Here is a 27,807-nt window from a genome sequence, read left to right as displayed (position 1 = left end):
ATAGAAATCAGAGAATTAGACTCGTGTGGGCTGTCCCAGTGTGAAGGACAGTCTGTTTTATCCAGTCATAGAATTCTTCAGCATGGAAACAGGCAGTTTCACCCATTTCATCAACATCATCAAGTGAAAGTCTTCAATATTAATCCCATCTCCCAGCATCTGGCCCACAGCTTCTATGGCTGGGGCTGGAGGGATTCAAGTTCTCATCTAGTAATTTCTTAAATGGAGTGAGCAACCCAGCTTCAAGTATTTTGTCTGATCCCACAGCCTTTGCTCTACCCAGTGTTTCAAGCATTATCTATTTTTATTTCAGATATCCAGCACCTATACTTCTCTGATCATCATTTACAAACAAGGTATTTATTCACAAAATGAGTAACTCAGCAGGTCAGGCAGCATCTCAGGAGAGAAGGAATGGGTGACATTTTGGGTCGAGACCCTTCTTCAGACGTCTCGACCCGAAACGTCACCCATTCCTTCTCTCCTGAGATGCTGCCTGACCTGCTGAGTTACTCCAGCATTTTGTGAATAAATACCTTCGATTTGTACCAGCATCTGCAGTTATTTTCTTGTACTATCAGTTACAAACAATGCCTATAATTATTTTGAGGGACAAGAGCAAAAAGTGGAAACAACATTTTTAATCGTACTTCATATCTGTTGATTTTGCAAATGAACCATCAAAGGCAGAGGGTTCAGGGGACATGGACTTAGAATAATATTCTCCATAACCTTAACCCTAATTATATACATTTGTTCTTACTAGCATATTCTAATTTGAATTTGTTTTACGAAGCTGATTTTATAGATCTCCAATAACCTTTGAATTTGAGCTGATACGTAAAGCTAGTTGGAACATAAATGATTTGTAAAATTGCAAGTAATTGAGGCTGGAAAACAAAATTAATATTTACCCAGACTGGAAAGGTGTGAGTTATTACACACTGAGAACTGTACAGTGGCAATTTCATTTGCCATATGCAGAAATGCACAATGAGAAAAATGACAAAGCAACATTTTGTACCCAGAAATTATAAGAGGATTTTTTTAATATAGACAAGCTTAGGTATTTCTTCATGGCCGCTTCAGGAAGACAAATGATATGGTTTTGTTGTGCATGTAAATATACAGTAGAACCAAGAAATCACACTTCCTTTGTGTTGTTTTAATGTCATTTTAACCATAAGAAGTAAAGCTTATGGTTAACATTTAAAGTTAAACATTTATTAGTCAAAACTCCTTGTTGTATTGGTTTTGCTGTTTCAGAACTGGAATACTTTAAGTGCCATGTAAAAATAAAACTTTTTGTATGTAGACTGCAACAGAAGAAACCAAACAGATAGCTTTACAATGACCAGATTAATTCTGATTAATACTGACGGAACTCAAAGTATGCTAAGTAGCTAAAGTGCAGGAATGTTCGCTTTCTTGGCACAAAATGACAGAAAAATTAATAGAGGTCAAAAGAATGAAAAATATCAGGGTTTGCTTTTTACATGAAGAGCACAAGTGGTGAGAGTGGTTTCAATCATCATTTGGTGTCTTTGTCTTTCTGGAGGCTGAGCGAAACTGTTGATTATTTTAGAACTTCCTGCAAAGGTACCTGGTCAAGCTCTCCAATGCTCCAACATTATGTTGTTCTTGTGTACAGCACAACCAACTGCTTTCTACTACTGAAACTGGTCTTTCTGACTTCTCAGTTTCTGCGATTGGAGAAGATCCAGCACTAAACTTATTCAATTAAATTTATATAATAAATACAAGAAATGGGTTAGGTTTACAAATTAATTTGCACTTCTATGGTTCCGAGGATACGAAGCATGAGGTACGAGCACGAAGTAGTGTGCGCTCACAACTACAAGTTTATTAGTTTGCAGGGTCTCAGGAACACTGGCAATAAGACGTTACATTGAGCTTCAGGATTAGGAATTGGGAGGTTGGAGGGGGCAGGTAAGGGGAGTCAGTTATTTTTCAATCATTATTGTGACATCTTAGTTAGATGCTCCTCTTTTGTTGTCAAATGTCCTAATTAATTCTTTGGCTTAGTGTATATGCAAGAAATTGCCATGAATAAAATGCCATCAAGATGCCATCTGATATCTCTGCAAAACACAACTAAGAAAGCATGAGTCGTGAAGAATAAAATCGGCCAGCTAAACTCAAAAGTGAATGCAATTAGTGACTGAAATAGGTGATCCATAATTACAACAAATTAAATATTGTGTGCACAATGAAACAGCATTCCAGGCAGCAGCAGTGCAGCAGGATTTCATAGTGTGTCTGAAGATGAGTGGTTCACCTTGCAAAGCGAATATTATGGAACAGCAGCAAGTATGATACATCAGGTTACATGGTTATTATGTGTCCATCTTTGTGTGGTGGATCAGCTTATGTTTTCCAAACAAGTGGAATTTGGCAGCCGGCCCTTTAAGCAACACTGAGGAAAGTATAACACTGATAAACTTCGAAGACTGATCGTTGAAAGAAAATATCTTCAGATGAATGTTCATTCCCTTCAATTTCTTCCATTTGATGAGATTCACTTTTACAAATTTACTTCTTTGGAGGACGAACATTGTCTTCAAAATATCCCTGATTCATGATGTTGCCAGCTGGAAAGTATCTGGCTACTACAAAAGAGGAGCCATCTGAGGCAGAGGCCTTCCCAATACCCAACTTCTTGCTGTTTTTCCAGACCATAGCTGTAAAATGACCTATAGAAGAATTAAGAACACAAATTAGTAACCAGAAGATCCACTGGGGGAATTGCCATCAATGTGCTGGCCGCACTGTGCTTCATTCTCACTCCAAATATTGACACAATTCCTACATTCACAAAGACTAATAAGATTCTGGCCACTAATGACAATGATGCACTTTAGTAGAGAATGACTCGGCATATCATTTTAGCTTGTGCCAGTGAACAATCCATAAATAAACCTGATAATTCCCTCTCCGATACCATTTTTTCCTAGTCTGCTTATTGCCTTAAGACCTGGTAGATCAATAAACTAAAATGTTTGCTCTATTTCTTGCTCCATCGATGTTCCTTCATCCGCTGAAGTTTGGGATACTTTCTGCTTTTATTTCAGATTTCCAGCAGTTATTGCACGTTACCTAGCCAAGACTTTGCTTCACCAAAAGACGACTTCTTATTCCTTACATTCTGGCCTTGGCTTTCTGTAGGCCTTCGTGTTTGTTACCATTACTAATTCATCACATTTTCATGATCTAAATGCAGATTTATGTTTCAGGACTCTGTCTAGCTTTTCACCATTTTAAATGTATTTAGTTTTATCCTCTTTAAGATTGAAAGTGCAGGACCTCACATTTGACCAGTTTTGCGCATTCACTTAATCTACAAAGTTCTCATAAGAGGTCAATGCCTCTTTCCATACTGCTAATAATGGTTTTCTTTTCCATTACCCAAGTAGTTTATAAACACAGCAAATAATTGAAATCCCAATATACTTTCTAGTAGACACCACAATCACAGTAACTTTCCATCGTAATGGATTGTGATACCACACAGGGCTTCTGAACCCGATTTATTCAGAATATTCAGGGCCGGGACCAATCCCTTTATAGACCGAAAGGAAAGTAAGGAATATGAAGATTAGGTAGAGGTGTAATTGAGGCTCTCCGATATCCCATGAACCTGGTTTGAGACGTCACTCATTCTGATACCAAAATACCCCTATTAATCTTGAATTCCCACTTTCGAGACCTGGTCTCGGATCTCCATTAATAGAACAAATCAGTACTACCACATTGCTTTTCCCCTTCTTCAAGCCCTTTACCATGTTGTCAGTTACAAAGTGGCACGGTGAGTACACTCCTTGATCTTCTGACTGCTATTACCCTCACAGGTTTACAATACATCACACTTTTTGGACACCTTTTGTTTGAGGTTGGGTGCCATGGTCCACATATTCTCTCTCATTTAGATTCCACTTACTTAATACACTACTGGTCACACCAACCAAATATTGGAAGATAATACTCCTAGAGGTGATGAATGTTTATTTATCACAGCGGACAAATTGCAGGCAGAAATCTAGCAAAGAATGGAAACAGTGATAGGTCTGGTAACAAAGCTGCAGGTCAAGGTTAAATATTTTTCTTCAATGATCATTACACTCGAAACTTGTGGTTTGGCGAATGACGCAGTCTATATAACTCTGTTCCGATTTCTTTCCACTATGAGTCAGTTGTGAAACAGGAAGCCTTGCTGAATTAAACAACAATTTTTTGGCAGATCCTGGTGGAGAAATCTGAAACTGCTTGTGGTCATTCTCAAGCCTTAATTTACAATGACTGTTGTACTAATGCACAGAAATTATAAACGTCTGCCAAGACCCTATGCCAATGATAACCGATGAAATAGTGTGCAATGCAACAACACTGCAATTACCATGGCGACAATCAGAGGGGAAGCTCCTGCCTATCTCCACTTTCTTTTTAAAACAAAATATTCTCTTAAACTCAACACTATGGTTCCATGAGCAATTTTTTTACCAAGAAACCATTTCCCTTATGTGAATAATGAAAATGAACAGGTCATTTAACCACAGCTGGCAACATAATTGTTCATACCTGCTCATAACATACATTGTTCCCAGCATCAATGCACTGTGAACCTGCCTCTGGCTACAACAATTCCCATTGCTGTCCTTTTCCCTGCCCAGCATCTTTACCCTCTCCTTTAGCTTAGTTTGGTTTAGAGATATAGCATGGAAAAAAAGGCCCTTCCACCCACCAAGTCCACGGCAGTCAACTATCATCCCTGCACCAGTTCTATGTTACCCCACTTTCACATTCACTCCCTACACACTACTGGCAATTTACAAGGCCAATGATTCTACAAACATGCAAGCCTTAGGAATATGGGAAGAAATTTGAGCACCCATAGGAATCCTATGCAGTCACAGGGAGAACGTGCAAATCCCACACTGTAGCTCCTCCCCTCCCCGAGTTCAGGATCAAACATGGGTCTCTGGCGTTGTGAGGCAGCAACTCTGTCAGCTGCGCCACTGTAGTGCTCTTCGTCTGTTAGTAATAACGGGGCGAACTCTTGCACTTTTTCCCCATCGGTACTGCATTGGATCAAAAGTTCACCAGAGGCCAGTCATTGTTCCACTCCAATGCAGCTACCCACCAACCTCTTAACATTCAGGGTTTCGTGGATTCAGTTGTAGAGGAAAGGCTAGGTTTGTATTTTCCTTAAAAAGTGCATAAAATGCCATATTTGTCACAGAAATTTTTCCACAGCTCAACATCTGCAGGAAATACTGCACCTGCAAACACAAAAGATTACAAATCACAGCCAAATCCTAATCTACCGAACCACTGGACTAATACCACGTGTATTAGTCCTTCCACTTTTATGCCAAATCACATTCAATCAAGAGGAAACAGTCAGGTTTTAATAACACCAGATAAAAGCAAATCTCAGGATTCAAGGTTAAATTTAGGTATGCAAAGTAATTACATTCACAAGGCAGGGCAGCAAGTAATGGAAGATTAATCAAATGCAGAAGAGATTCCATAGGACTAGAATAAGGAAATATTGTGTCTCTTTTCGAAGGCGAAACAACTCCGGCTCGGATAACTTCACGGTCAATGGCTATTCCTAGTTACTATTTCTATTACCTTCAGCCCAGGATCAGATTGACGACATGAACGGTGGGCAGCAGGATAGCGCAGGAGCAGAGTTGCTGCCTTCTAGCTCCAGAGACCTGGGTTCGTCTTGACTACAGGCGATTGTCTGTACAGAGTTTGTATGTTCTCCCCGTGACCTGCGTGGGTTTTCCCGGGGGTTCGGGTTTCCTCCCACACTCCGTGAATATCACTCAATGATCATCCAAAGACATACAGGTTTGTAGGTTAATTGGCCTGGTAACATTGTAAATTGTCCCTATGTGTGCGTTGTATCTGATTTAATGTTCAGTAACAGCAATTTGATGTTCAAGCAATAAGTCAATTTTATATTGTGGTGGTGGGTGTTTATAGTTATTGTCTGTCATGTAAATAGCATTGTAAATAATTGAATACATTTTGACAATAAAAATAATGATGAGACGACATAAAGGAAAGAGATCGAAATTAGTGAGGAATGGTTTTGGAACAAAAAGCTAGTCCTTAATGTCAGCAAGACAAAAGAGGTGGTTGTTGACCTAAGGAAGCGAGGGAGTGAACATAACATGATCGTCATTAAGGGAGCTACAGCAGACATGGTCAACAGCTTCAAGATCGAAGGCATTCAGATCACCAGGCACATAACCCAGTCCCTTCCAAAGATGTGGTGATCAACAAAGTGCATCAGCATATTTCCGTTCGCAGGCATCCATGAAGACACTGCATGTCCTTGAGGATTTGCTCAAGCTTCTACAGATGTGCTATTGGAGGTATACTGACAGGATAGATCTCAGCCTGGTGTGGCAACTACCCTGCTCTTGATCGCCTGAACCGCCAAAGAGCATCACAGGCTCGTCACTTCCTTCAATTCAGTTCATTTTCACAGTGCATCGCATTGGGAAGGCTGGAAGTATCACGAAAGATGCCTGCCACCCTACCTATTTCGTTTTCTCTTCTAGGTTCTGAGAGAAGAGACTGAAGTTTGAATACCTAGATGTCGAGCCTTAAGAACAGCTTCTCCCCCACTGCTATCAGACTCCTGAAACAACCACCACTTTCACCTTCCATTAGAAAACATAAAACATAGAAAATAGGTGCAGGAGGAGGCATTTAGCCCTTCGAGCCAGCACCGCCATTCATTGTGAACATTGCTGATCATCTACAATCAGTAACCTGTGCCTGCCTTCTCCCCATATCCCTTAATTCCACTAGGTCACTTTAGGTTTGTAGTTACCTAAAATGGATTAATTCAATGTTCATACCGTTGGGTTGTAAGCCAATCAGGTGGAATTTGAGGTGTTATTCCTCCAATTTGTGTGTGGTCTCATTCTGACAATGCAGGAGTCCAGGACAGAATGGTCAGTATGGAATGGGAAGAATAGTTAAAATGGTTTGCTACCACGAGATCCAGTATGTCTTGGCGGACTGAGTGCAAGTGTTCGGCAAAACAGACACTGAGTCTGCGTTTGGTCTCGCCGATGTACAGGAGGCCACATTGGAAACACTGGATCAGGTTAGAGGAGGTGCACCATCTGCCTATCAAAAAATAAATCCTAACCTGTATCAAACTTTTATCTGCCAGAATTTGTCCTGCCCCTCCCCTCTTCCAACTTTCTTCCTCAAGCCTCCACAATTAATCTGAAGAAAGGTCCTGACATGAAACGTCAACTATCCCTGTTCTCCGGAGATGCTGTTTGACCTGCTGAGTTACTCCATCACTTTGTAAATCAGATCTGCAGTTCCTTGCTTCTACAACACAAATATTATTGTATGTATTAACAATTTCATTGCACCCTGGTGTATATGACAATAAGCTCATCTGTAATCAGTCCTCTATACTTCTTCACTGTCACCAATCGATTCAAGAGAAAAGCCCCACTTGACAAATCCCATCGACCTCGAGAGTGCCAGAAACCTCCAATGAAAAATGAATGAAAATTCCCTGTCTTTCTGTACATAGACATGCGAAAGGCTAGCAATTAAAATCAATACAAATGCTGAACATATTTAAATTGGACTAGACCAAGTGGACTCGTTGGGTCCATTCCTCGTAGAAGAGGGGACAGGGAATGGGGGAGGGTGTCTTCACTGAGGGAGCCCTGGACTCAAAGCCTCTCCTGTATTGGTGTAGCACCTTCAACCCCGCCACTCAATCCCTCCCCTCCTCCCTCCGCTGACCCACTCCATCCCCCCCTACTTGTCCCTCCCCTGTCCCCACCCCCATTCCCCCTCCCCACCCCCATTCCCTCATCCCCACCCCGATTCCCCCTCCCCTGACCCTCACCTCCCTCAACCCCACTCCCACTCTCTCCTGCCCCTCACTATCCCCCTTCCCTATCCCCCTTCCCCACCCCCTCCTCCCCTCACCCCCTCCTCCCCTCACCCCCTCCTCCCCTCACCCCCACTCTCCCCCTCCTCCCCCACTACCCCTACCCTCCCCTCCACCCACTCGGCCACCACGCCCACTCCCCTCCTTGGAGCCGTTGGCTATGAAAGGCACTTACCAGTGCCCGTGCGTTCAACGCTGACTACCGACATGCGAGTCTCTGCCGGGGTGGGGCCGGGCGAGAGGCGAGGGGAGGGGAGGGAGTGTTTTGGCGAGTGAGGAGCAAATGAAGTCGAACGTGGAACATTGTGACGTCAGACGCTGAGGAGTTTCAGGAAATGGTTAGAAAGTGAATTTTTTAAACTTTAAAATGTCTGTAGCTTTAAAAATGTAGCTTCAATTTGAATGAGAGTTGTTAGACATTATGCCCAGGATAATGGTGAGTAACGTGGTGTAAAAATTGTGGCGCTATGGTGTACCGTTTTGGCTGTGCGAAGCAGCAAAGTTATGGGACAGACAGACAGACAGCAAATGGACAAAAGATAGCAAGCAAACTAGTAAAGACACATAATGATTACTCTGACATATTCCTTCTATTCCACCCATTCCCCCTCTCCCGAGATGCTGCCTGACCCGCTGAGTTACTCCAGCACTTTGTGAATAAAGACACATAATGATTATTCTGACATATTATGTATGGGTAGTCCACAATGAAAATAGCAATAATCATTGCATGGGAGGTATGTAGTTTAATTGGCTGGGTAAATGTAAAAATTGTCCCTAGTGGGTGTAGGATAGTGTTAATGTACGGGGATCGCTGGGCGGCACGGACTTGGAGGGCCGAAAAGGCCTGTTTCCGGCTGTATATATATGATATGATATGACTCGACTTTCCTTATCTCTAAAGGTGACTCAGATTCTAAAACTATTTGCATGGCTATCGATTCCCAGACAACAGTAGAACAGGAAAGACTTTTCAATGGCTCTCTGGAGCATTCCAACTGCCAAACTGTAATGCAAATAAAACTTAATGCAGACAACACAGATTTACAGAAAGAAATGCATTGCCAGTATGCAGTGGAAAACAGAATTAACACAAGTCTTTGAAATGGTGTAGGAACTAGTTAGAACCATGTGAAGGAATAATTTAAAATGGAAATATAAGTTTAGATGTTGCAAGTTCAGTTAAAGAATAGTTGGCATTAGTCAGTTTCAAGCTAATCTCTACATGACATCATTTTCCGTAAGTGAATATTTTCCCCATAAATGAGTCCATCATAGTTACAAAAAAGGAAGCTGATGTGCAGCTTGCCTTGTACCATTTGGCTGGTGAATTGGAAAATTCAACTCTTTGAGGGTTTTAGCTAGCTGTGAAAAGACAAGTTGTATGTGGCCAGAAAAGTTTAGTCTCTGTTTTGGATGGAAACATGGGAAATGCTGGTCCTATAGATACAAAAGTATTTTAAGATCCCAGAATAGGAAGGAACCCAATGAAGCCTGGCACTATTTGTATCTCAAAACCCTTGCCAGTAAAAGCGTATGTCATCAACCAAATCTAGTCACCTATGTCTTGCGCACATCACTGAAAATGAATAAATGTGCTCGCTGATCGAGTGTAAACTCCACTCTTACCTCTTACATATATTTCTTTTGAAATAAGTCAAGCGTGGGACAAACATATGACTGAAGCCCCAATGGTTTCCTGGGAGATGCCAATTTCCAGCACTGAACACCATTACAGTCTTTGTTCCTGTTGTGTCTTTCTCCAGATAGTTCATAAGGTCAAATGTTTCTGATATTATTGCATCATTAGATTTCCCTTTCTGATATGCTCTAAAGACTACTGGATACCAAATCGTTAAATAGCTCAAATTTTTAACCTGATAACTGAACAAACAAGTGGGCTACATTGTGGCAGTATTCGTACTGAGTCCCCAACACAGGTTTAGGTTTATTATTGTCACCTGGACCGAGGTGCAGTAAAAAACTTTGTTTTGATTGACATCAAAGCAAATCAAATAATACTTTAGATAAATACAATCAAATCAAACTCAATTACAATAGATAGAGCAACGGGTAAGATACAGAATGCAAAATATTTTTCTCAGCATTGTAGCGCATAAGTTCCATTGACAAAGTCCAATGTCCACAATGGGGCAGAGGTGAATCAGACAGTACTCTAGCTAATGGATGGAGTTGAAAAAAGGGGGTATATAGCTGCTCTTGAGTCTGGTAGTGCGCGCTTTCAAACTTCTATATATTGTACCAGACTGGAGTAGTGAGAAGGAATGACTGGAGTGGCACAAGTCTTTGATTATGTTGGGCGCTTTTCCAAGGCAGCGTGAAGTCTAGATGGAGCCAATGGTGGGAAGTTTGGTCTGCATGATGGGTAATATCAACAAGTTTCTTGGACAGAACTGTTCCTAAACCTGACTGTATGCAATTAAATAGTATAGGAAAATAACTGCAGATGCTGGTACAAATCGAAGGTATCACAAAATGCTGGAGTAACTCAGCGGGTCAGGTAGCATCTCTGGTGAGAGGGAATGGGTGACGTTTTGGGTAGAAGGGTCTTGACCCAAAACGTCCCCCATTCCTTCTCTCCAGATATGCTGCCTGACCCACTGTTACTCCAGCATTTTGTGATACCTTCAATTAAATAGTGTGGTTTTTATGGTACATCTGTAGACGTTTGTCAGAGTCATTGAAGACATGCCAAATTTCCTCACTCTCCTAAGGAAATAGAAGTATTGTCTTTTTGTCTGTCATGTCATTATGGTTGGTGCAGGACAGATTAGTGGTAATATTAATGCTAAGGAACTTGAAGCTCTTAACCATTTCCATTTTGGCACCATTGGTGCTAATTGGAACATGTCCTCCACCATGCTTCCTTAAGTCAATAACTAGCTCCTTCGTCTTACTGACATTGAGATTATTGTCCTGATACCATGTTACTGAGTTCTGTATCAGATGCTGCTCCTCAGCATTATATATTATCCTTATGTCTTTGCTGATTGATGGTTTTCTAGTTAGAAGCCGACTAAACCTCAAAATAAATCACTTCCAGTGATGGCTTTAGCTAGGTGATTCTACTGCTCAATAGGATGCTTTTATGGTACTTAAAAACAGAATACGGGCAGAGGAGCTAATGGAATTAGTAATTCTGGTTAAAACTATGTGATAAATGAAATTTGGTCTGACCTATATATTGCTCAGAACACATTTTATATTTTGAGCATTAACAGAAAGCTTACATTGCTGACGCAATAGACTTTTTCCACAAATAAATGTTCTACATGCACAGGAAATGTTCTACATCTACATGCACAGGGACCACAACATGCCCAACAAATCTAAAACACAGATGCGATTGAACAATGTATGATTTTCATCAGAACACAGTGTACATATTTAAGAAGTATCTAGAGAAGTACTTGAATCGACAAGGCCGAGAAGACTCCAGACCAATTGCAGGTAAATGGGAATGATATTGATAGGTACTTGATGGTCAGCATAGACACGGAGGGCCAAAGAGCCTATTTCTGTGCTTTCCGACTCTTGGGCACTATTGCTAATAACAACCATCGGGCATTTCACACCCTCGATTACTTGCAACATACATATAGTTCTGTGACAAGATAGTTGAGTTCCTAAGAAATAACCCGTTACAGAAAATCATGTGAGGAAAACAATGGTGTTTATGTCAATAACAGACTTCTTTTCCCTGCAGGATTTTCAGAAATAAAAAAAGGTCCTTTTAACAGCTTTAAACTCTAATTTTGTTACTACTCAAAATACTAAAGCCTAAATGCCACAATGTTTAACAATGCACAAGTGAGTTCAACAACACAAAGAAGTTTTTAGGTCAGGATCCTTCTCTGGACTGATAAAGGGAGATGAGGAAAAGGGGTGGGCAAAAACCAGCAAGTGGATTCAGGTGAGATTGATGGAGACGGCAATAAGAGGTGAAATGGACACAAAAAGGGAGGGGCAGAAATGTAAACCGGGAGGGTGGTAGGTAGGGAATGGGATGGAATGGTATGTGGAAGGGGAAAAAAAAGAATAATGAGTGACTCGACGTACGGAAGGATAGGAGATGGGTGGAAGGAATGAAAAAGAACTAGTTGACCTGAGTAGTGGGAGAAAGTTGTTCAACAGCTGTGGGGGAAAAGTGAATTTGATAAGGATTTATCTGAAATTTGAAAATTCAATGTTCATGCCATTGGTTTGAGGGTTACTCGAGGCAGAACACGAGGTGCAGTTCTTCCAGTACATGTGTGGCCTCACTCTGGCAGAGGAGGAGGCCAAAGACAGAAAGGTTAGTATGGGTAGATACAAAATGCTGGATTAACTCAGTCGGACAGGAAGCATCTCTGGAGAGAAGGAATGGGTGACGTTTCGGGTTGAGACCCTTCTTCAGACTGAGGTTATGATGGGAATGGGAAGAGGAATTAAAATGGCTAGCAACCGGGAACTCCAGCAGGCGTTGTTAGAAGGAGCACAAGTGTTTGGCAAATAGTTGCCTGATCTTGCTTCTCATAGTTTGGCCCAATTATGGTTGTGGTCCAGAAGTCTGAGGCCTGGTGCATGTGCCCAGGCCCAAATTGAAGTTGCACTAAAGTCCACAAAACCAGTAATTTTAATTACATTACTGGATTTTCATAAATTTCCAGTTCAAATGCTCAGCAGTCAAAAAGTCAAATTCAAGCCATTACTTCGCAAAGGGATGCTGATGAACATCAGACCCATTGTTATTTGGTATGACATTTACTTAAAGTGGAGAAATCAAATTTCCCTTTCCTGAAATATAAAGCTTGCAGAATGTCCTAAATGTTTTGTATAATAATTCACAGGACTGGAAAATTAGACTGGAATAATAAAACTGAAGATAGGCACAAAATGCTGGAGTAACTCAGTGGGACAGGCAGCATCTCTGGAGAGAAGGAATGGGTGACTGCCTGTCCTGCTGAGTTACTCCAGCTTTTTGTGTTTATCTTTGGTTTAAACCAGCATCTGCAGTTCCTCCCTACACATAATAAAACTGACGTTGATCATCATTCTTAATATGCCATTAAACTGTGAAGAAATTCACCATCTTTCTGTTTTTGAACTGTTTTAGGTTTTAGGATAGGTTTTGTTCTTGCCAGAGTTAGCTGACTATCTTCCTTTTCCCTTCTACCCCCACAAACAATTAAATACATTTCACAATGTAGAGAGCACAAGGACAATGCATTTACTACCTTACTATCCAAACAGTTGTGAGCAAACAATGGGCCTTAAATGTTGGAGTTTGAGTTGGCTCTCATCGCTTTTGACACTCATAGTAATAAACCATACATCTTTGTGAAAATACCCAAATGCGCAGGGGAGAACATAACAAACACATTAAGCCTACCTGCCATTAATCTTCACATTTGCCAAACACAATTCTCAATAGGAAAACTACTATTATCTGCATTATGCAAACTGCTTATATTGGAAGCCACCATTATCTCAGCGTTACCTAATGTCAACAGGACCAATTCCTGTTACATTGTCACACCATTTAACATTTTTTTAGTAGATAACAAATGCAACCACACTTTGCCTGACCCATTTCCCTGCAAACCTTTCTAATCCAATTTTAAACATTATAATTGTTTCTAATGTTACTAAACGTTATTGCTAGGACTGAATGGATGAAGCAGGTAAATGATTAGACTATTTTCTCATATTTTCTTACAACATCGAAGGGGGCCATTTGGCCTATTAACCCCATGTCAGTTCTTAGGGTATTCACAGCGCCATCATTATGTTCCTGTAATCTATTCTCTTCCACATGCTCAACAACTCCACCCCATTTCTCCTATCACCTCCCTATGCGAGGGGCAATTTACAGCAGTCAATTAACCTATGAACCAGTGCATCTTTGGAATGTGGGAGGAAATAAGAACACAGGGAGAATGTGCAAGTTGTACACAAATAAAGCCAAAGATCAATATTGAATCCATTTGTTGGCGCTGTGTAGGAAGGAACTGCAGATGCTGCTTTACACCGAAGATAGACACAAAATGCTGGAGTAACTCAGCGGAACAGGCAGCATCGCTGGAGAGAAGGAATGGTGACGTTTCGGGTGGAGACCCTTCTTCAGTCCGAAACGTTACACATTCCTTCTCTCCAGAGATGCTGCCTGTCCCGCTGAGTTACTCCAGCATTTTGTATCAATCTCCAATTGTTGGATCTCTTTGGGTTATGCGAAAATGTTATGTACTTTGGAAAGATTCTCAGTGGAATTAACCACAATCGTCCACATCACGACAAATGATGATACAAAGTATAGGAAGGAGATAGAGAACATAGACCACTTTTCCCTCAATGTCTGTAAGAAGGAAGAACTAGTTATCGACTTCTGGAAGCATCTGTAGTAAATGCTCCAATCAGCATCAATAGTGCCATAGTGGAAATGTCTGGGAGCTTCAAGTTCCTTGGTGTTAAAATTATCAATGTCGCAGACTGACCACATTGATGTGACAGTCAAAAAGGCACTCTGATGCCTTTACTTCCTTAGGAGATTGTGGAAATTCGGCATGTTTCCTATGACACTTACAAACTTCACCAGATGCACCATGGGTAGCATACTGTCAGCTTGCAACACAGCTTGATTTGGGAACAGCTCTGCCCAAGACTGAAAGAAATTCTAGAAAGTTGTAAATTTACCCCAGTCCATTACACAAACCAGACTTCCCACCATTGACTCCATATAGACTTCCTCTGATCTCAAAAAAGCAGCCAATATGATAAATATTTGTCATACCCGGTCATTCCTTCTCCCAGCTCCCGTCAAGTAATAAGTACAAAAGCTTGAAAGCGCGCATCACCAGACTCAGGAACAGCTTCTTCCTCTCTGTTGTCAGGCTTCTGAACATTCCTTCCATAAGCTAAGGTACTGTCCAATTCATTTCTACTGCACTGCAAATTTTCGACTTTGCCGATGGAACTGATGCACTACAATGCTGAGAATTTTATTCGGCATTCTGTATCTTTCTCTTTGCTCTACCTATTATACTTCAGTTTGACATGATTGTAGTTATAGTTTAATTGATTTGTTTGGATAGCATGATAAACAAAGCTTTCAATGTACCTCAGTGCATGTGACAATAATAAACAAACCTAAACCTGCTCTTTGGATATAGGGTGATGACAGAGGTCTGGACACTGGTGAATCTTTCTTGTTCATTCAAAAAGGAGAGCAAGGATAAGTGAAAAACTGAGGCCTGTTCATTTAAACTCAGTGGGGGAAACCCTTTAGAAATATTAATCGAGAACAGGATTACTAGTCACCTGGACAAAGATGACTTCATTAATACAATCCATCCCAGACTCGTTAATGGCAAATCATGTTTATGTAATTTGATATTTGGTACCTAATAAAGTTGATGAGAACAATGCATTTGGTGTGGTACAAAAGGGCTTCCATAACAGTGTGCTAGTGTGCTGCACAACATAACTTCAGTAAAATTGAACCACACAGCATTAAAGGGGCGTCAATATTTTAGTAACAGACAAAAGCTTGTGGTGAACGCTATCTTTTCAGAATGGTGAACGGTGGCTTTCCCCAGAGATCAGTACTGGGGTGCTTTAAAAGACACCTGGATGGTGAAGTATATCAGTTTAAATTTAGATTTATTATGGTCGCATGTACCAAAGTTTTGTTTTGCAAGCTATCAAAAAATATCAGATATACCATACATAAATAGAATAATTTCAAACTCAAGTACAACAGATAGAGCAAAGGGGAAGATACAGAGTAATATAGTTCTCAACATCATAGTGCATCAATTCCTTAGACAAAGTCCAATGTCCTCAATGGGGTTGAGGTGAAATGGACAGTACCCTAGCTTATAGAAGGTCTGTTCAGAAGCCAGAATTGAGTGGGGAAGAAGCTCTGTGGAAAGGTAAACTATATGAATCATGGTCTTCTCTCATCTTGAAAATCCATTTCTCCACAGCCTGTGTAGAGTGGTGAGTCATCCATACTCACTGCTGATCTACATGGCAAGTAGATACTTGACATTTGCAGATTCACCATTGTCAGCCCATTTTTATATGCTCAATTCTCAAAAGTGAGGCCCATGATTGCAATAACTCCTACACAACTTATTGCCAGCATAAAAGTGGCGAGTGGGCAGATCAGATGGGCATATAATATAGCTGTTTATAAAAAACATCTCCACAAGGAATCCTACAAAGTGCAGTTAGGAAATCATGTGTGAAGAGCAAGATTATCACTTCATTTGCACAGGAATCCCAGACCTGGTATGCATACAATAGACTTTTGCAGATCCAATACTTAGGTGGAGAAAGGTCAGCAGTACTCTTGGAACCGCCATTATTTCTCAGCAAACTCGATCCCTCTGTCAAATCTATGAAAATGCAACTCAGCAAAGCAGTAATGTAGCCAAAAAAATAATAATTGTGTTCATAAGCTGAATTACAAAGTTATCACAATTAAGCCTGACTGTTACCATGGTTAAGAATTACAATTATGCATTTTCCCTTCATTGTAGCTTCAGCAATTTTAATGTTGGCTTTAATGGCTGACCTGATGAGCACCAGAGAAGAAAACACTGTCATGTAAATTCAAGTAACAAACACAGAATAATGTCACACACATTGCAGAACACTGTGGGATAATGGTATAAAGTAAAAATGACAGTTGCAAGAAGCAAGATGGGCTGAAAATACATTAACACTCCGTTGAGAATAACAATTTGGTGAAATGGGAAGATTAACCCGAATAGAGAAACAATATTTCCAAGACAATAACATTAATGGCATAATTGCCTCTCGCATTTCTTCCTTCGCAATACTGAGCCCACAGTTAGAGCCCTTGATTAGAGTAGAACAGGGTGGGCAATGAAGAACTTCAGCATTGATTCTCAAGAAATAGCTTTTCTATCTGTATGTTAACATCTGAAAGAGAGTCGTGTGCAAGTTCTGGAGGATAAGAATGCACATTCTAACTTTGTGTAGATTACATTGTAATTATCAGGAATCAAATCATATGAACTGCACATGAAATTCAAAGCCAATTGGTATCACAAATATGACAAAGTACATGACTAGAAGTAATTAAAAGGCAGCGGCTATTCATGTCCCTAAATATATATTTGACTACTATATACTGAATAAAATATCCACAATTAGTGGAGTTGAAGACAGTGAAGCAGGCTGTCAAATGATTCAGCAGGATATAGATCAGTTATAGATATATGTTTAAAAAATGGCAGGTGGAACTTAATCCAAGCAAGTGTGAGCTTGTACTTTGGGAGGTCAAATGGAAGGGAAAATATTCTGTTAGTGGCAAGATTAAGAAGGACCATAGGCCAGAGGGATTGTGGAGTCAAGTATATTGCTCCTGAAAATGATAACACAGGTAGATTGTCGTAAAGAAGGTGTATGGCATGCTTGCTGTTATCGGCTGGGGCATTGAGTACAAGTGTCAGGAGCATGTTGCAGTTCTATAAAACATTGACTAGACTCCACTTGGAGTATTGTGTGTAGTTCCAGTCACCCAATTAGAGGATGGACGTGGAGAGTTTGGAGAGGGTGCAGAAGAGCTTTCTATGTAGAAAAATAAACAGCAGATACCGACCGGGTTACAAACAAAAAGATGCAAAGTGTCATCCTAGAGGCTTTTTAGCTAGGCACATGGATATGCAGGGAATAGAGGGTTATAAATCAATATGTTGGGCCGAGGAGCCTATTCTTTGTTTTAATTCATTGGTATCGTTTTTTTCATGAAAATAAACTAATTCTTAGCTGATATCCACCAGGCACAAAGAAAGGACCAGTCGACCAGCTTAAACTGATGTTGTAATCTGCAAGCAGACCATGGAATATTTCATACCCAGGAATTCTTGAATTTAGGCAAAAGTGGTAAAATCTCATTGGATCATCCAAGACTAAATCCAAATAGCAGACATTGCCTCAGAGTATTTAAGAGATTTTCTTTCACGTTATTTTATACATAGGCACTAGGAGAAGTCCTCAATCCAACAGCATCACGAGTCAACATAGCTTTTTCACATCTATTCTGAATACATCAATTTTGCTATGGCAACAAAAGGGACCGAGTTGAATGCACATTTTCCCAACTTTCCGGAGACACATTACAAAGTAGTTGGATTATAAATTGATTTTTCAGAAAGAAAAATATATGCGTTTGTATTGTATCAAAAAAATCCTACTTTCACTTCAAGATCAACTTATTTTAAAGAAATAGCCACTCACATCTCTGCCTTTCCCTGATATTCCCCATGGTGAAAGACACCAAACTAACTCTTCATACCCAACAGGTTTGATATTTCATTTTGGAGAATTAGAATCCTTCTAGTAGCAGAGCAAACTTTTATCCTACCATTGTGGGTACATTAACCAAGTGTGTGGTCACACACTACAAATATATTATTGCCTGAAGCATGTGATTTCAAGATTATTTCTCCAAACCCAATGAGTGAAGCTGAAATCACCAAGGAATCCATGCCCCACCGAAGAGTGCATACGAAGAAAACTGCAAACATAGGTCACCAGAAAGTCACCCATGTAGCTTTAGCAAAGAATGGTCCCAATATGTTATGTCCTTGTACATCGACACAGTTGTCCACTAATTATTACCCAGGCTAAGAGTTATCAAACATCTTAATTTCTACAACACAATTAAAATATTATACTTTTAAATAACTTCAGATATTCCACTTTCGACATAAACATTTGGGATTGGTGTGCCTCTGCTGCTTTATTACCCTGAGAAGAAAGCAATAAAATAGATATCCTTGAACTTACCTGTACCAGAAGAAAAGCCAGGACAGTTAAAATTGTAATTCTTTATTTCATTATACCACCTTTCAGATACCTCCTTACCTGTATAAAGAAGAAAAAAGCTTTAAGGGTTCTCAATCATTTTTGAAGAAATCATTTCAAATTCACTGATCCAATTATTCTACAAAGGCACATGTGAATATACAAAATGATTGCAATTTATTGGTTATCAATCTCACAGAGATAAAGAGAAAAGCTATGAATCAGCAGTGCAAAGGTCAACACTTGGCCTTGATTACACATTCCAAGGATGACACTGCAGATAAAAAGTTTGACAAACCTGAATTTACACTGGAGTCAGGAATCAAAGAACACAGTTGCATTCACTTAGATTTATTTTTAACAAACATGCAATTAGTCAAATCAACACATACCATTCAATAACATACCACTTCGATACCAACATCACCAACTTACAAATGAAGATCGTACGAGATAGGAGCAGAATTATTCCATTCCGCCGTTCAATCATGGCTGATCTATCTCTCCCTCCTAACCTCATTCTCCTGCCTTCTCCCCATAACCTCTGACAGCCTCTGATGTACAATTACTTCTTGCATTTGAGGGTGATGTTTTTAATGTTTTTTTATATTGCTGCAAATGACCATTATAAAATGAGATTGCCAGAAACATACATCCTGTACATTTTACTTCTGAGGAATACCCAAGGATCAAGGGTTGTTTGATTTAACTCTATTCTGTGTGTTCCGAGGTTGCTGATGAGGCCAATGTAGGAATCTCAGATACTACACAAAACAAGGCAGAGGTGCCCGGTGCAGCAAGTGGGTGAATCGTCTAAGTACACTATATTGCACTTTTTCTGCCATTCACACTGGGCTCCTGTGTACTTCCAGTGAGGAGACTCAATGTGCTTAGGACCATTCCAAATGTTCTTCTTCACTTTGAGCAAGTGATTTTCCAGAGCTGATGGGAATACATTTTTCAAGGAGTTTGAGAACACTCTTGCATCTACCCATCTGGTAATCTCTGTGAACATTGGACCATGAGAACAGAGGCTGGAGCCACCAGAGCTTTAGGGTAGAATGCTAGCAGCTTGAACATGTTCCTCTTTGTCCTGTATATCAACATCTCCAGTGGGATGCAAGTTGGGGGATAGATGCTGCATTGTGTCGAGAAAAGTGTTGGATTGTGATGCAGCCTTGCTTGACACTGTTCTAGTTTGAAATAGGGTCTGTTGTTAACCTATTAATGTTAAAAACTGCTGAAGATAGTTTTCAGACCAAAAAGCTAAAGTACTTTTAAACACAAATTAATTTTTTTTCCTCAGTTTGACCTAAGAGAACAAAACCAAAAATTATCAGTGAGTGTACGGCGCTCAATTGACAAGCCATGGGAAGGTCAAAGGCTAACCAACAGACACATCAAATGAGTAGTAACTTTGCAATAGGTGAACTGAGGGAATCTCAATGACAGAACATCCTGCACCAATGCAGATTCCAAATTGATCAGCCGGTGGTGGCAGGAGAAATAATTGGGGGGGGGGGGGGGGGGATACCACTTACCATATTAGCAGCAATACTAACATTTAAATGCATTCATGTTCATAAAAATGGATTTCATAAGTTAGTCAATGCATTTTTGAGATTAAAAAAGGGAGTGTAGGAGCCATGGGTTTATTAGCTGTCTTAGCATATTATATTATTTTGTATCTTGCTGTATTAGGTTTGGACACTTGGGGGTTGTCGTGAGATGAATACATATATGGGCTTATATGGACTGGGAGGAGCCAGAATTATCAGTATAATTGGGAATGTAGAGACGTGATGCATCAGACACGAAAGAGCCATCGCTAGATACAATTCTTACCAAATCTATGATGGGAAAAATAATAATCTGTTTGTATTAATACTTCAATAAACAACTAATTAAACTGAAACGTATTGAAGATCTCTCTGTTGTTTGCGTCAAGAATGACCACTCCACTCCTTTCGTGAAGTGGTGACTAAAGGAGATGACTTGATGGTAAGGATCGAAGTTGCCACTATATTGTAAGAATTGTACTCGGTGAGTGAAATTTGTAAGAATGATCTCAGCTGGAGTGAATAAACTAAGAACTGAGCTCGGTGAGCGAAGATAAAGTAAGACCTGTCTCTATTAGTGAGACTGGAGCTTGTGAATCGACTGGATGGTACAGGGATTGTTTTATCTGGCAAGCCTGTAACGAAATCTAGACTGATCAGGGTCATTACCTGCGTTAATCTGACTACGAAGATTGAAAACTTCGAGAGCCAGTGAGTACATCATTAGCTTTATTGGAAAAGCTGATTTTCAGAAGTTGTATTGAAAAACTGCTCCTGAAAATACATTGGAATGCTGAGAACAAAGAAGTGACCTTGAGCATCACTAGTTATCAGTTTGTTTTGAATTCTTTTCAAGATACGACTTTACGTCTACATGTCTTAAAGGGATAGTGTACGTCTGTGGTTAGATCTGACGTTCAGTCACAAGGTGGCGACATCAGAATGGATTCCCAAGAAGGAAATGGTTTTTCTTTATTTTGTGGAACTTCAAAGTTCTCTTACGTCTTGGAATGGGTTGCTACCCTGAAAAAAAACATGAGATTGAAGAAGAAAAATAGAAAAGACAGTTGAAAATAAAAGACTAACTGAGAAGAAAGAACAATTGAAAGACATAGCATTGTTAATTGAAAAGAGAAAAAAAACAACTAAATTGAGCCTCAAATCTCATTCTTCATCATGTGCATTTTCAACGCTCTCTGCTCGGATAAAAGCTAAGGCACATCTGGCCATTCTCCAAGAACAGGTTGTCTATATGGAAGGTAGGCATGAGATTGAAGCACAAGAAGAACAACTGGAGGAAGAACAGAAGAGACAAGAGGAAGAACAGAAAAGATAAGTGAATCAGCTGAGAAGACAAAAGGAACGATTGGAACTGGATGCTGCAATGGCAGCAACCAAGACAAGACTCAATGTACCTGATACTATGAAATCAAGATACAGCTCGATAGTATCTGATGGGATGCACTCGTATTTGAAAAGAGGAACTGTCAAAGGCCCTACCTTTGCCAAGGCAAGAGAAAAGCCGCAAACAACGAGATGCAGTTTTGCAACGACTGCAAAACCTGTAGAAGCACAGGTGCAAGAAAATCATCCTGAAATACTTCTCATCGAACAAAAGGGCAAAGAAAATAAACCAGTGCATACAGAACAGAAGGAAAAGCCAAGTGTAAGTGATGCTGTTCTCTCATCTCAAATGTGTGGGCATATTGGGGCCGGTGATGAAACCTGCATCTCCTCCAAAGTAGTCCAAGCTGATCCATTGGCTGGAGAATCTGGACCTGAAAATACTTGTCTGATCAGAGATGACTGAGACCAACTCTGAACTAATACCAGATATTAAACTGACTGTGTGTGATGAAGCAGTTGAGAGCTTTTTTTGGGATACCAATGTTGATCCACAACTACCATATGAAGTGCTAGAGGAGAATGGATCGCTGTTGCATTCAGGTGAAGTTACAACAGAAAATCGTGAATCTTCGGATCAAGAAATGATAGAACTTGAAACTTCAGGGGATCCTGCACCAGAAAACTCAGCACACCTTGAAGACTTTTCAACCAAAGTAATTACTGAAAAAACTAGTTTCACAGCGAACTTTACAGCTTTGGTCGATGGTGGAAAACTAAATGAATCCATCACTGGCAAAACTGAAGATGACCATCCATAAATCTCTGTTACAAATGGAACTACTCTAGTTGGTGAACTGAGAAACCAGAGCACAGCGGAAGATGGACACTATTGTCTAGAATCACTTTTCAAGCAGGAAAACGCCAGCGAAAGTGGCTACGGCACTGTTTCATATCTACGACTGAAAAACCATAGCAAAGAAGTGCATATTGCATTCATAATGGGAAAGTCCAGAGTGGCACCATTAAAACAGAATGGAGCTTACAGCTGCAGTCCAAGCTGTCAAAGTTGACACAATGCTGCGAAAAGAATTACAGCTTCAACTGGTCATATCCATCTTCTGGACAACAGTGCCTAAGTACATCAACAACAAAACCAAATGCTTTCAAACATTTGTAGTAAACAGAATCTGTTTTGTAAGGGATGCTACTGATGTATCACAATGGAGACATGTTTGCACAAAGGAAAATCCTGCAGATGATGGATCAAGACTAATAGCAGACCGCTTCTTAAGATGGAAGAGATGAAGATTGAAGAAGATCCTGGCTAATGGGCAGAATATTGGAGACCATATCAGATGCACATGGTCTTGTGCGCAGTTCGACTTCAGACTAAGAGCAACATCTTGGAAAGACCAATAACGAAGATATGTATGCTGCTAGAAGCTGATAGCCGAGTACAGCAAAGATTGGTGGCTTTAAGATTGAAGAATCACTATGACGGGAAATATATTAATCTGTTTGAATCTATGACGGGAGAAATATTAATCTGTTTGTATTACTACTTCAATTAAACTGAAATGTGGTGAAGATCTCTCTGTTGTTGTTTGCGTCAAGAATGATCACTCTATTCCTTTCGTAAAGTGGTGACTAAAGGAGACGACTCGGTGGTAAGGATCGAAGTTGCCACTATAGTGAGAGTCCTAGAATTATGTCAATATATAGTCTACGACAAGGAAAACAGAAATTTTGAATATTTAGTATGCAAATTAACATTCTATCATTCCAGATAGACCATCAACATGAAACTCTCTCCACAGATGCTACCTGACCTGTTGAATATGTCCACAATTTTCTTTTTTATTGCAGCATGACAGGTATTTTGTTTTTGGGTTCCTTGGGTTAGGGTTCTTTATGTAGTGCATTGGGACATAAATCTGATTGGAGGGATGTATACATTAAAGAAAGACATGGATGTGGAAGACTTCAATGTTTACGTTCTGCTGATTCTATTAGCTAGCAATCTATTCACTGTATTCTCTACTTCTGGTTTGTAATCTCCTCAAAAAATACAACTGATACAAACAAAAATTTGAAATATCTCCCTCTAACCTTATAAAAACCATTTTAAAAGTGATTTGGAGATAGACCCACCAATCTCGAGAAACACTCTTGTCCTCCCAATCCCACAATAATATTATAAAATTCCCCAAGCTGGCTCCATAAACACAAAGCATAAAAAAAACATGCCTCAACCCTTTGCTTCCATCCAATCACAGGCTCAATGTAAAAACATATCAAACGGATGTTAAGCTGCTTCCAGTGATAAGGAAGTGGAATCCATCCATTAGATTTACAACAGGATTGTCCTGCATTCAGATTCAGTCCTGAACAGCAGCCTCACATCAAAGATATTAATTTCACTAAGTAATCCAAACAGTTACCGGGAATTTGTGGCTTTTAAAGTCATACAGCACGAAAACAGGCCCGAAGCCCAACTCGACCCTGCCGACCAAAATGCCCCATCTACACTAGTCCCACGTGTCCCTGTTTGCCCCATATCCATCTAAACCTTTAGTATCCATGTACCTGTTCAAATGTTTTTTAAATGTTGTTTATAGTACCTGCCTCAATCACCTCCTCTGGCAGCTTGTTCCATATACCCACCTCTCTCTGTGCAAAGAAATCCTATTAAATCTTTCCCCTTAAATCTATATATTCTGGTTCCTGATTCCCATATTCATCCTATCTATTCCCCTCAATGCTATACATCATCCGTCATCTTCCTGCTCTGCAAGGAATAAAGTCCGAGCCTGCCCAACCTCTCCCCATAGCCCAGGCCCTCAAGTCCTGGCAATATCCTCATAAATCTTCTCTGCACTTTCCAGCTTAACAACATCCTTCTAGGGTGACATGGTGACAGCGTTAGAGTTGCTGCCTTACAGCGTCAGAGACCTGGGATCGATCCCGACCTTGGATGCTGTCTGTACTGAATTTGTACGCTCTCCCTGTGACAGCCTGGGTTTTCTCTGGGTACTCTGGTTTCCTCCCACATTCCAAAGTCGTGCAAGTTTACAGTTTAATTGCCTTCAGTGTGTAGGATGCGAGAAGAATAAGGGATAGGCCTATTAGGACTGAGATGAGGAAAAACTTTTTCACCTAGAGAGTTGTGAATCTGTGGAATTCTCTGCCTCAGAAGACATTGGAGGCTAATTCACTGGATTTTTTCAAGAGAGAGTTAGATTTAACTCTTAGGCCAACAGAATCAAGGGGTATGGGGAAAAAGCAGGATCGGGGTACTGATTTTGGATGATCAGCCATGTTCGTATTGAATGGCGATGCTGGCTCGAAGGGCCGAATGGCCCACTCCTGCACCTATTTTTGATGTTTCAATAACGTAGAACTAATGTATGGGTGATTGTTCAGTCAGCCAAAGGGCCTGTCTCCAGGCTGTATCTCTAAACTAAACTATAGCAGGGTGGCCAAAACTGAACACAATACTCCAAATGTGACCTCACCAATGTCTTGTACAACTGTAAGATAACATCCTAACTTCTATACTCAATATCCTGACTGATAACGCCCAATGTACCAAAAGGCTTCTTGACCACCGTATCTGTGACACCACTTTCAAGGAACTATGTACCCAGCACTTCTGGATCCCTCTGCTCCACAACGCTACCCAAGACCCTGCCATTAACTGAAGGACCTGCCCAGGTTTGACTTCTGAAAATCCAACACCTCGCAATATCTGCATTAATCTCCAGCAACCATTCCTCGGCACCTTGTCAAACTGATCAAGATCCTTAGTCTTAAATACATATTTATACATAATAAAAGCATACATGTCGACCTATGTTTCACATTTATTCGTGATCAAAATTGGAGCACTAACCCAGCTGATCATACGACGCCCAGGCCAGGTTCTCTCCACACTGTCCTCTGCTGGACTCCGGGCTATGCTTGAGCACCCGGGTGCTGGCTAAAACCTCCGCATACCTATCGGTAAGAAGAGTGAGTGAGAGATGGGTCATCAACGCGATGCGATTCACTGGGGCATGGAGCGAGAGAGATAGAGAGAGACTGGCCGTGAGCGCAAGGAGCAAGAGAGAGAAAAACTGATAGTCAACGTAAAGAAAGAGTTAGACGGGGAGAGAACGGTCATCAACACCTAGGGAGGGAGTGAGAGAACGCGGTTACAGTCACAACGTGAGGTGCAGAAGAGAGCCTTCAATACAAGGGGCAAGCAGACCACGAAAAGCAGAAAGCGGGAAGGACTTCCTTACTCCTGCGCGTCTTTGCAAAGTTTGCTGGACAGTTTCAACGACGGCACGCCATGATTCTTCCTATAACCATTGTGGGTTTTTAAAACTTCACGGGAAAACGCCTTTGAAGCTGAAAATAAATTTAAAATGTCTTATTTTGACAAGAGTGCAAAAGAAAAAAAATACAATGCTGCCCCTTTCCAGGTGACCGTGTAAATAAATAAGCGCGAAAAGACTGACCTGATTTGCCCATGGCCGGTGTTTCCTGGCGGTCTTTGCAGAGCGGCGCTGCTCACAAAACCGTGAGGCGTCTCCTCGCTCGTCCCGTCACCACCTTATATGGAGGGAACACGTCCTTTTCCGGGACCCCTTGTGGAGGACAAGCCAGAAGCTGTCGCCCTGCCCTGTCCCGTCCCGCACACTCCTCTCCCCAGCCGGGAGGATGGATGTGATGTGACAGTGACTGTGTGTTGAGACTCATTGACGACCGTGCCCGTCGAGGCGATTGGCCCGCAAATTTGGAGAAGAAAAATCGTGCCGGGTTTATCGCGAAAAAACAATGGCTGAAAACCTGAGAGAGAAACAAAAATCACTCAGCGGGTCAATGCAAAGCGACGTGTTTGGTGGTGAAATGTTGAAGATCTGGGGACCTCGCGTCTATAGGACAGGAAAAAAACCTGGAATTAAGCGGGTCTCAAGATAATAATAATAATAATGCATTACATTTATATAGCGCTTTTCAAACACTCAAAGACGCTTTACAGGGATTTCTAGAACATAGAGAAGAAAATAAATAGATAAATAAGTAAACGGACAGAAAAAGGAGACAGAAGGTGAGGTGACGGTCAGTGGTTGAAGGCAGTGCTGAACAGGTGAGACTTCAGTGTTGTTTTGAATGTGGTGAGTGAGGAGGAGTCTGACGGTTTGGGGTAGTGAGTTCCAGAGGGTGGGAGCAGCGATGGAGAAAGCCCTGTCCCCCCAGGATCTGAGTTTGGTCCGGATGGGGGGGGGGGGGGGGGACAGGAGATTGGCAGCAGCAGAGCGGAGGTGGGAGTGTGCCTGTGGAGGAGGTCAGTCAGGTAGGATGGGGCCAGGTTATGGAGGGCTTTGTAGGTCATGAGGAGGATTTTGTACTGGATTCTCTGGGGGATGGGGAGCCAGTGGAGCTTGTAAAGGACAGGGGTGATATGGTCACGGATTGGGGAGTGGGTGAGTAGACGGGCAGCGGAGTTTTGAATGTATTGAAGTTTACTGATGATTTTTGAGGGTGAGCCATAGAGGAGGCTGTTGCAGTAGTCCAGACGGGAGGCGATGAAGGCGTGGATGAGGGTTTCTGCAGCTGTGGAGGAGAGGGAGAGGAGAAGGGAAGAGGAAGGATGAGGGGAGAGGGGAAAGGAGAACATGAGAGGCCAGTCTGGGGATGGAGAGCACAATTTATAAGCTGTGTCAGGGGATTGCACGTAAGGTCGTAAAGTCAAAGTGCGTGACGCACAGAGTCGCTCATGGCAACTGGAGGACATGGCAGCTTACAGCAGACACTACCAACACATGCAACAGGTACACCTTATCTTTAAAAAGCCGGCGTTCTGCGTGGCAACAGTGCGGATCAGGGGCCCTGACCTCGCCTACCGTGCAATCACTCCATAGGCCACATAACATGGAAAGGCTGACCGAGGAAATGCAAAGCAGGGGGGGGGGGGGGGGGGGGAAACAATCATTGGTTAAAGTTCTCGAGGCGATCTAGGAATTAAATTAAAAAACTGATATTAAAAATGCTATTTTGTGCTTTGAAAGATCAAGATTAATTGTCCATCCCTTTATAATATTGAATGGG

The 27,807-nt window shown here is 41.1% G+C and overlaps 1 protein-coding gene across 1 annotated transcript; it reads right to left on the bottom strand.

Annotated features, from left to right (window-relative positions):
- Positions 1-655: 655 nt before the first annotated feature.
- Positions 656-26,473, bottom strand: glipr2l (GLI pathogenesis-related 2, like). The gene is made up of 5 exons (XM_078428066.1): positions 26,214-26,473; positions 25,995-26,103; positions 25,604-25,707; positions 18,788-18,865; positions 656-2,714 (listed from the first exon to the last, which is right to left on the bottom strand). Exons 1-5 carry the CDS (start codon positions 26,224-26,226, stop codon positions 2,554-2,556), a joined length of 465 nt encoding a protein of 154 aa, XP_078284192.1. The 5' UTR covers positions 26,227-26,473; the 3' UTR covers positions 656-2,553.
- Between the last annotated feature and the right edge of the window lie 1,334 nt (positions 26,474-27,807).

The sequence above is a fragment of the Rhinoraja longicauda genome, chromosome 2 (genome assembly GCF_053455715.1).
Source record: "Rhinoraja longicauda isolate Sanriku21f chromosome 2, sRhiLon1.1, whole genome shotgun sequence".
Classification (NCBI taxonomy): domain Eukaryota; kingdom Metazoa; phylum Chordata; class Chondrichthyes; order Rajiformes; family Arhynchobatidae; genus Rhinoraja; species Rhinoraja longicauda.
Note: the sequence above shows the minus strand (reverse complement) of the source record. Positions and strands in the feature narration are given on the sequence as shown.

Excerpts from the sequence above, each read along its gene's own strand:
- glipr2l (XM_078428066.1), bottom strand. Across the intron at positions 25,708-25,994 it reads CTTTGCAAAGACGCGCAGGA|GTATGCGGAGGTTTTAGCCA; the intron begins GTAAGGAAGTCC and ends TCTTACCGATAG. Across the intron at positions 2,715-18,787 it reads TGGCTTTTCTTCTGGTACAG|GTCATTTTACAGCTATGGTC; the intron begins GTAAGTTCAAGG and ends ATTCTTCTATAG.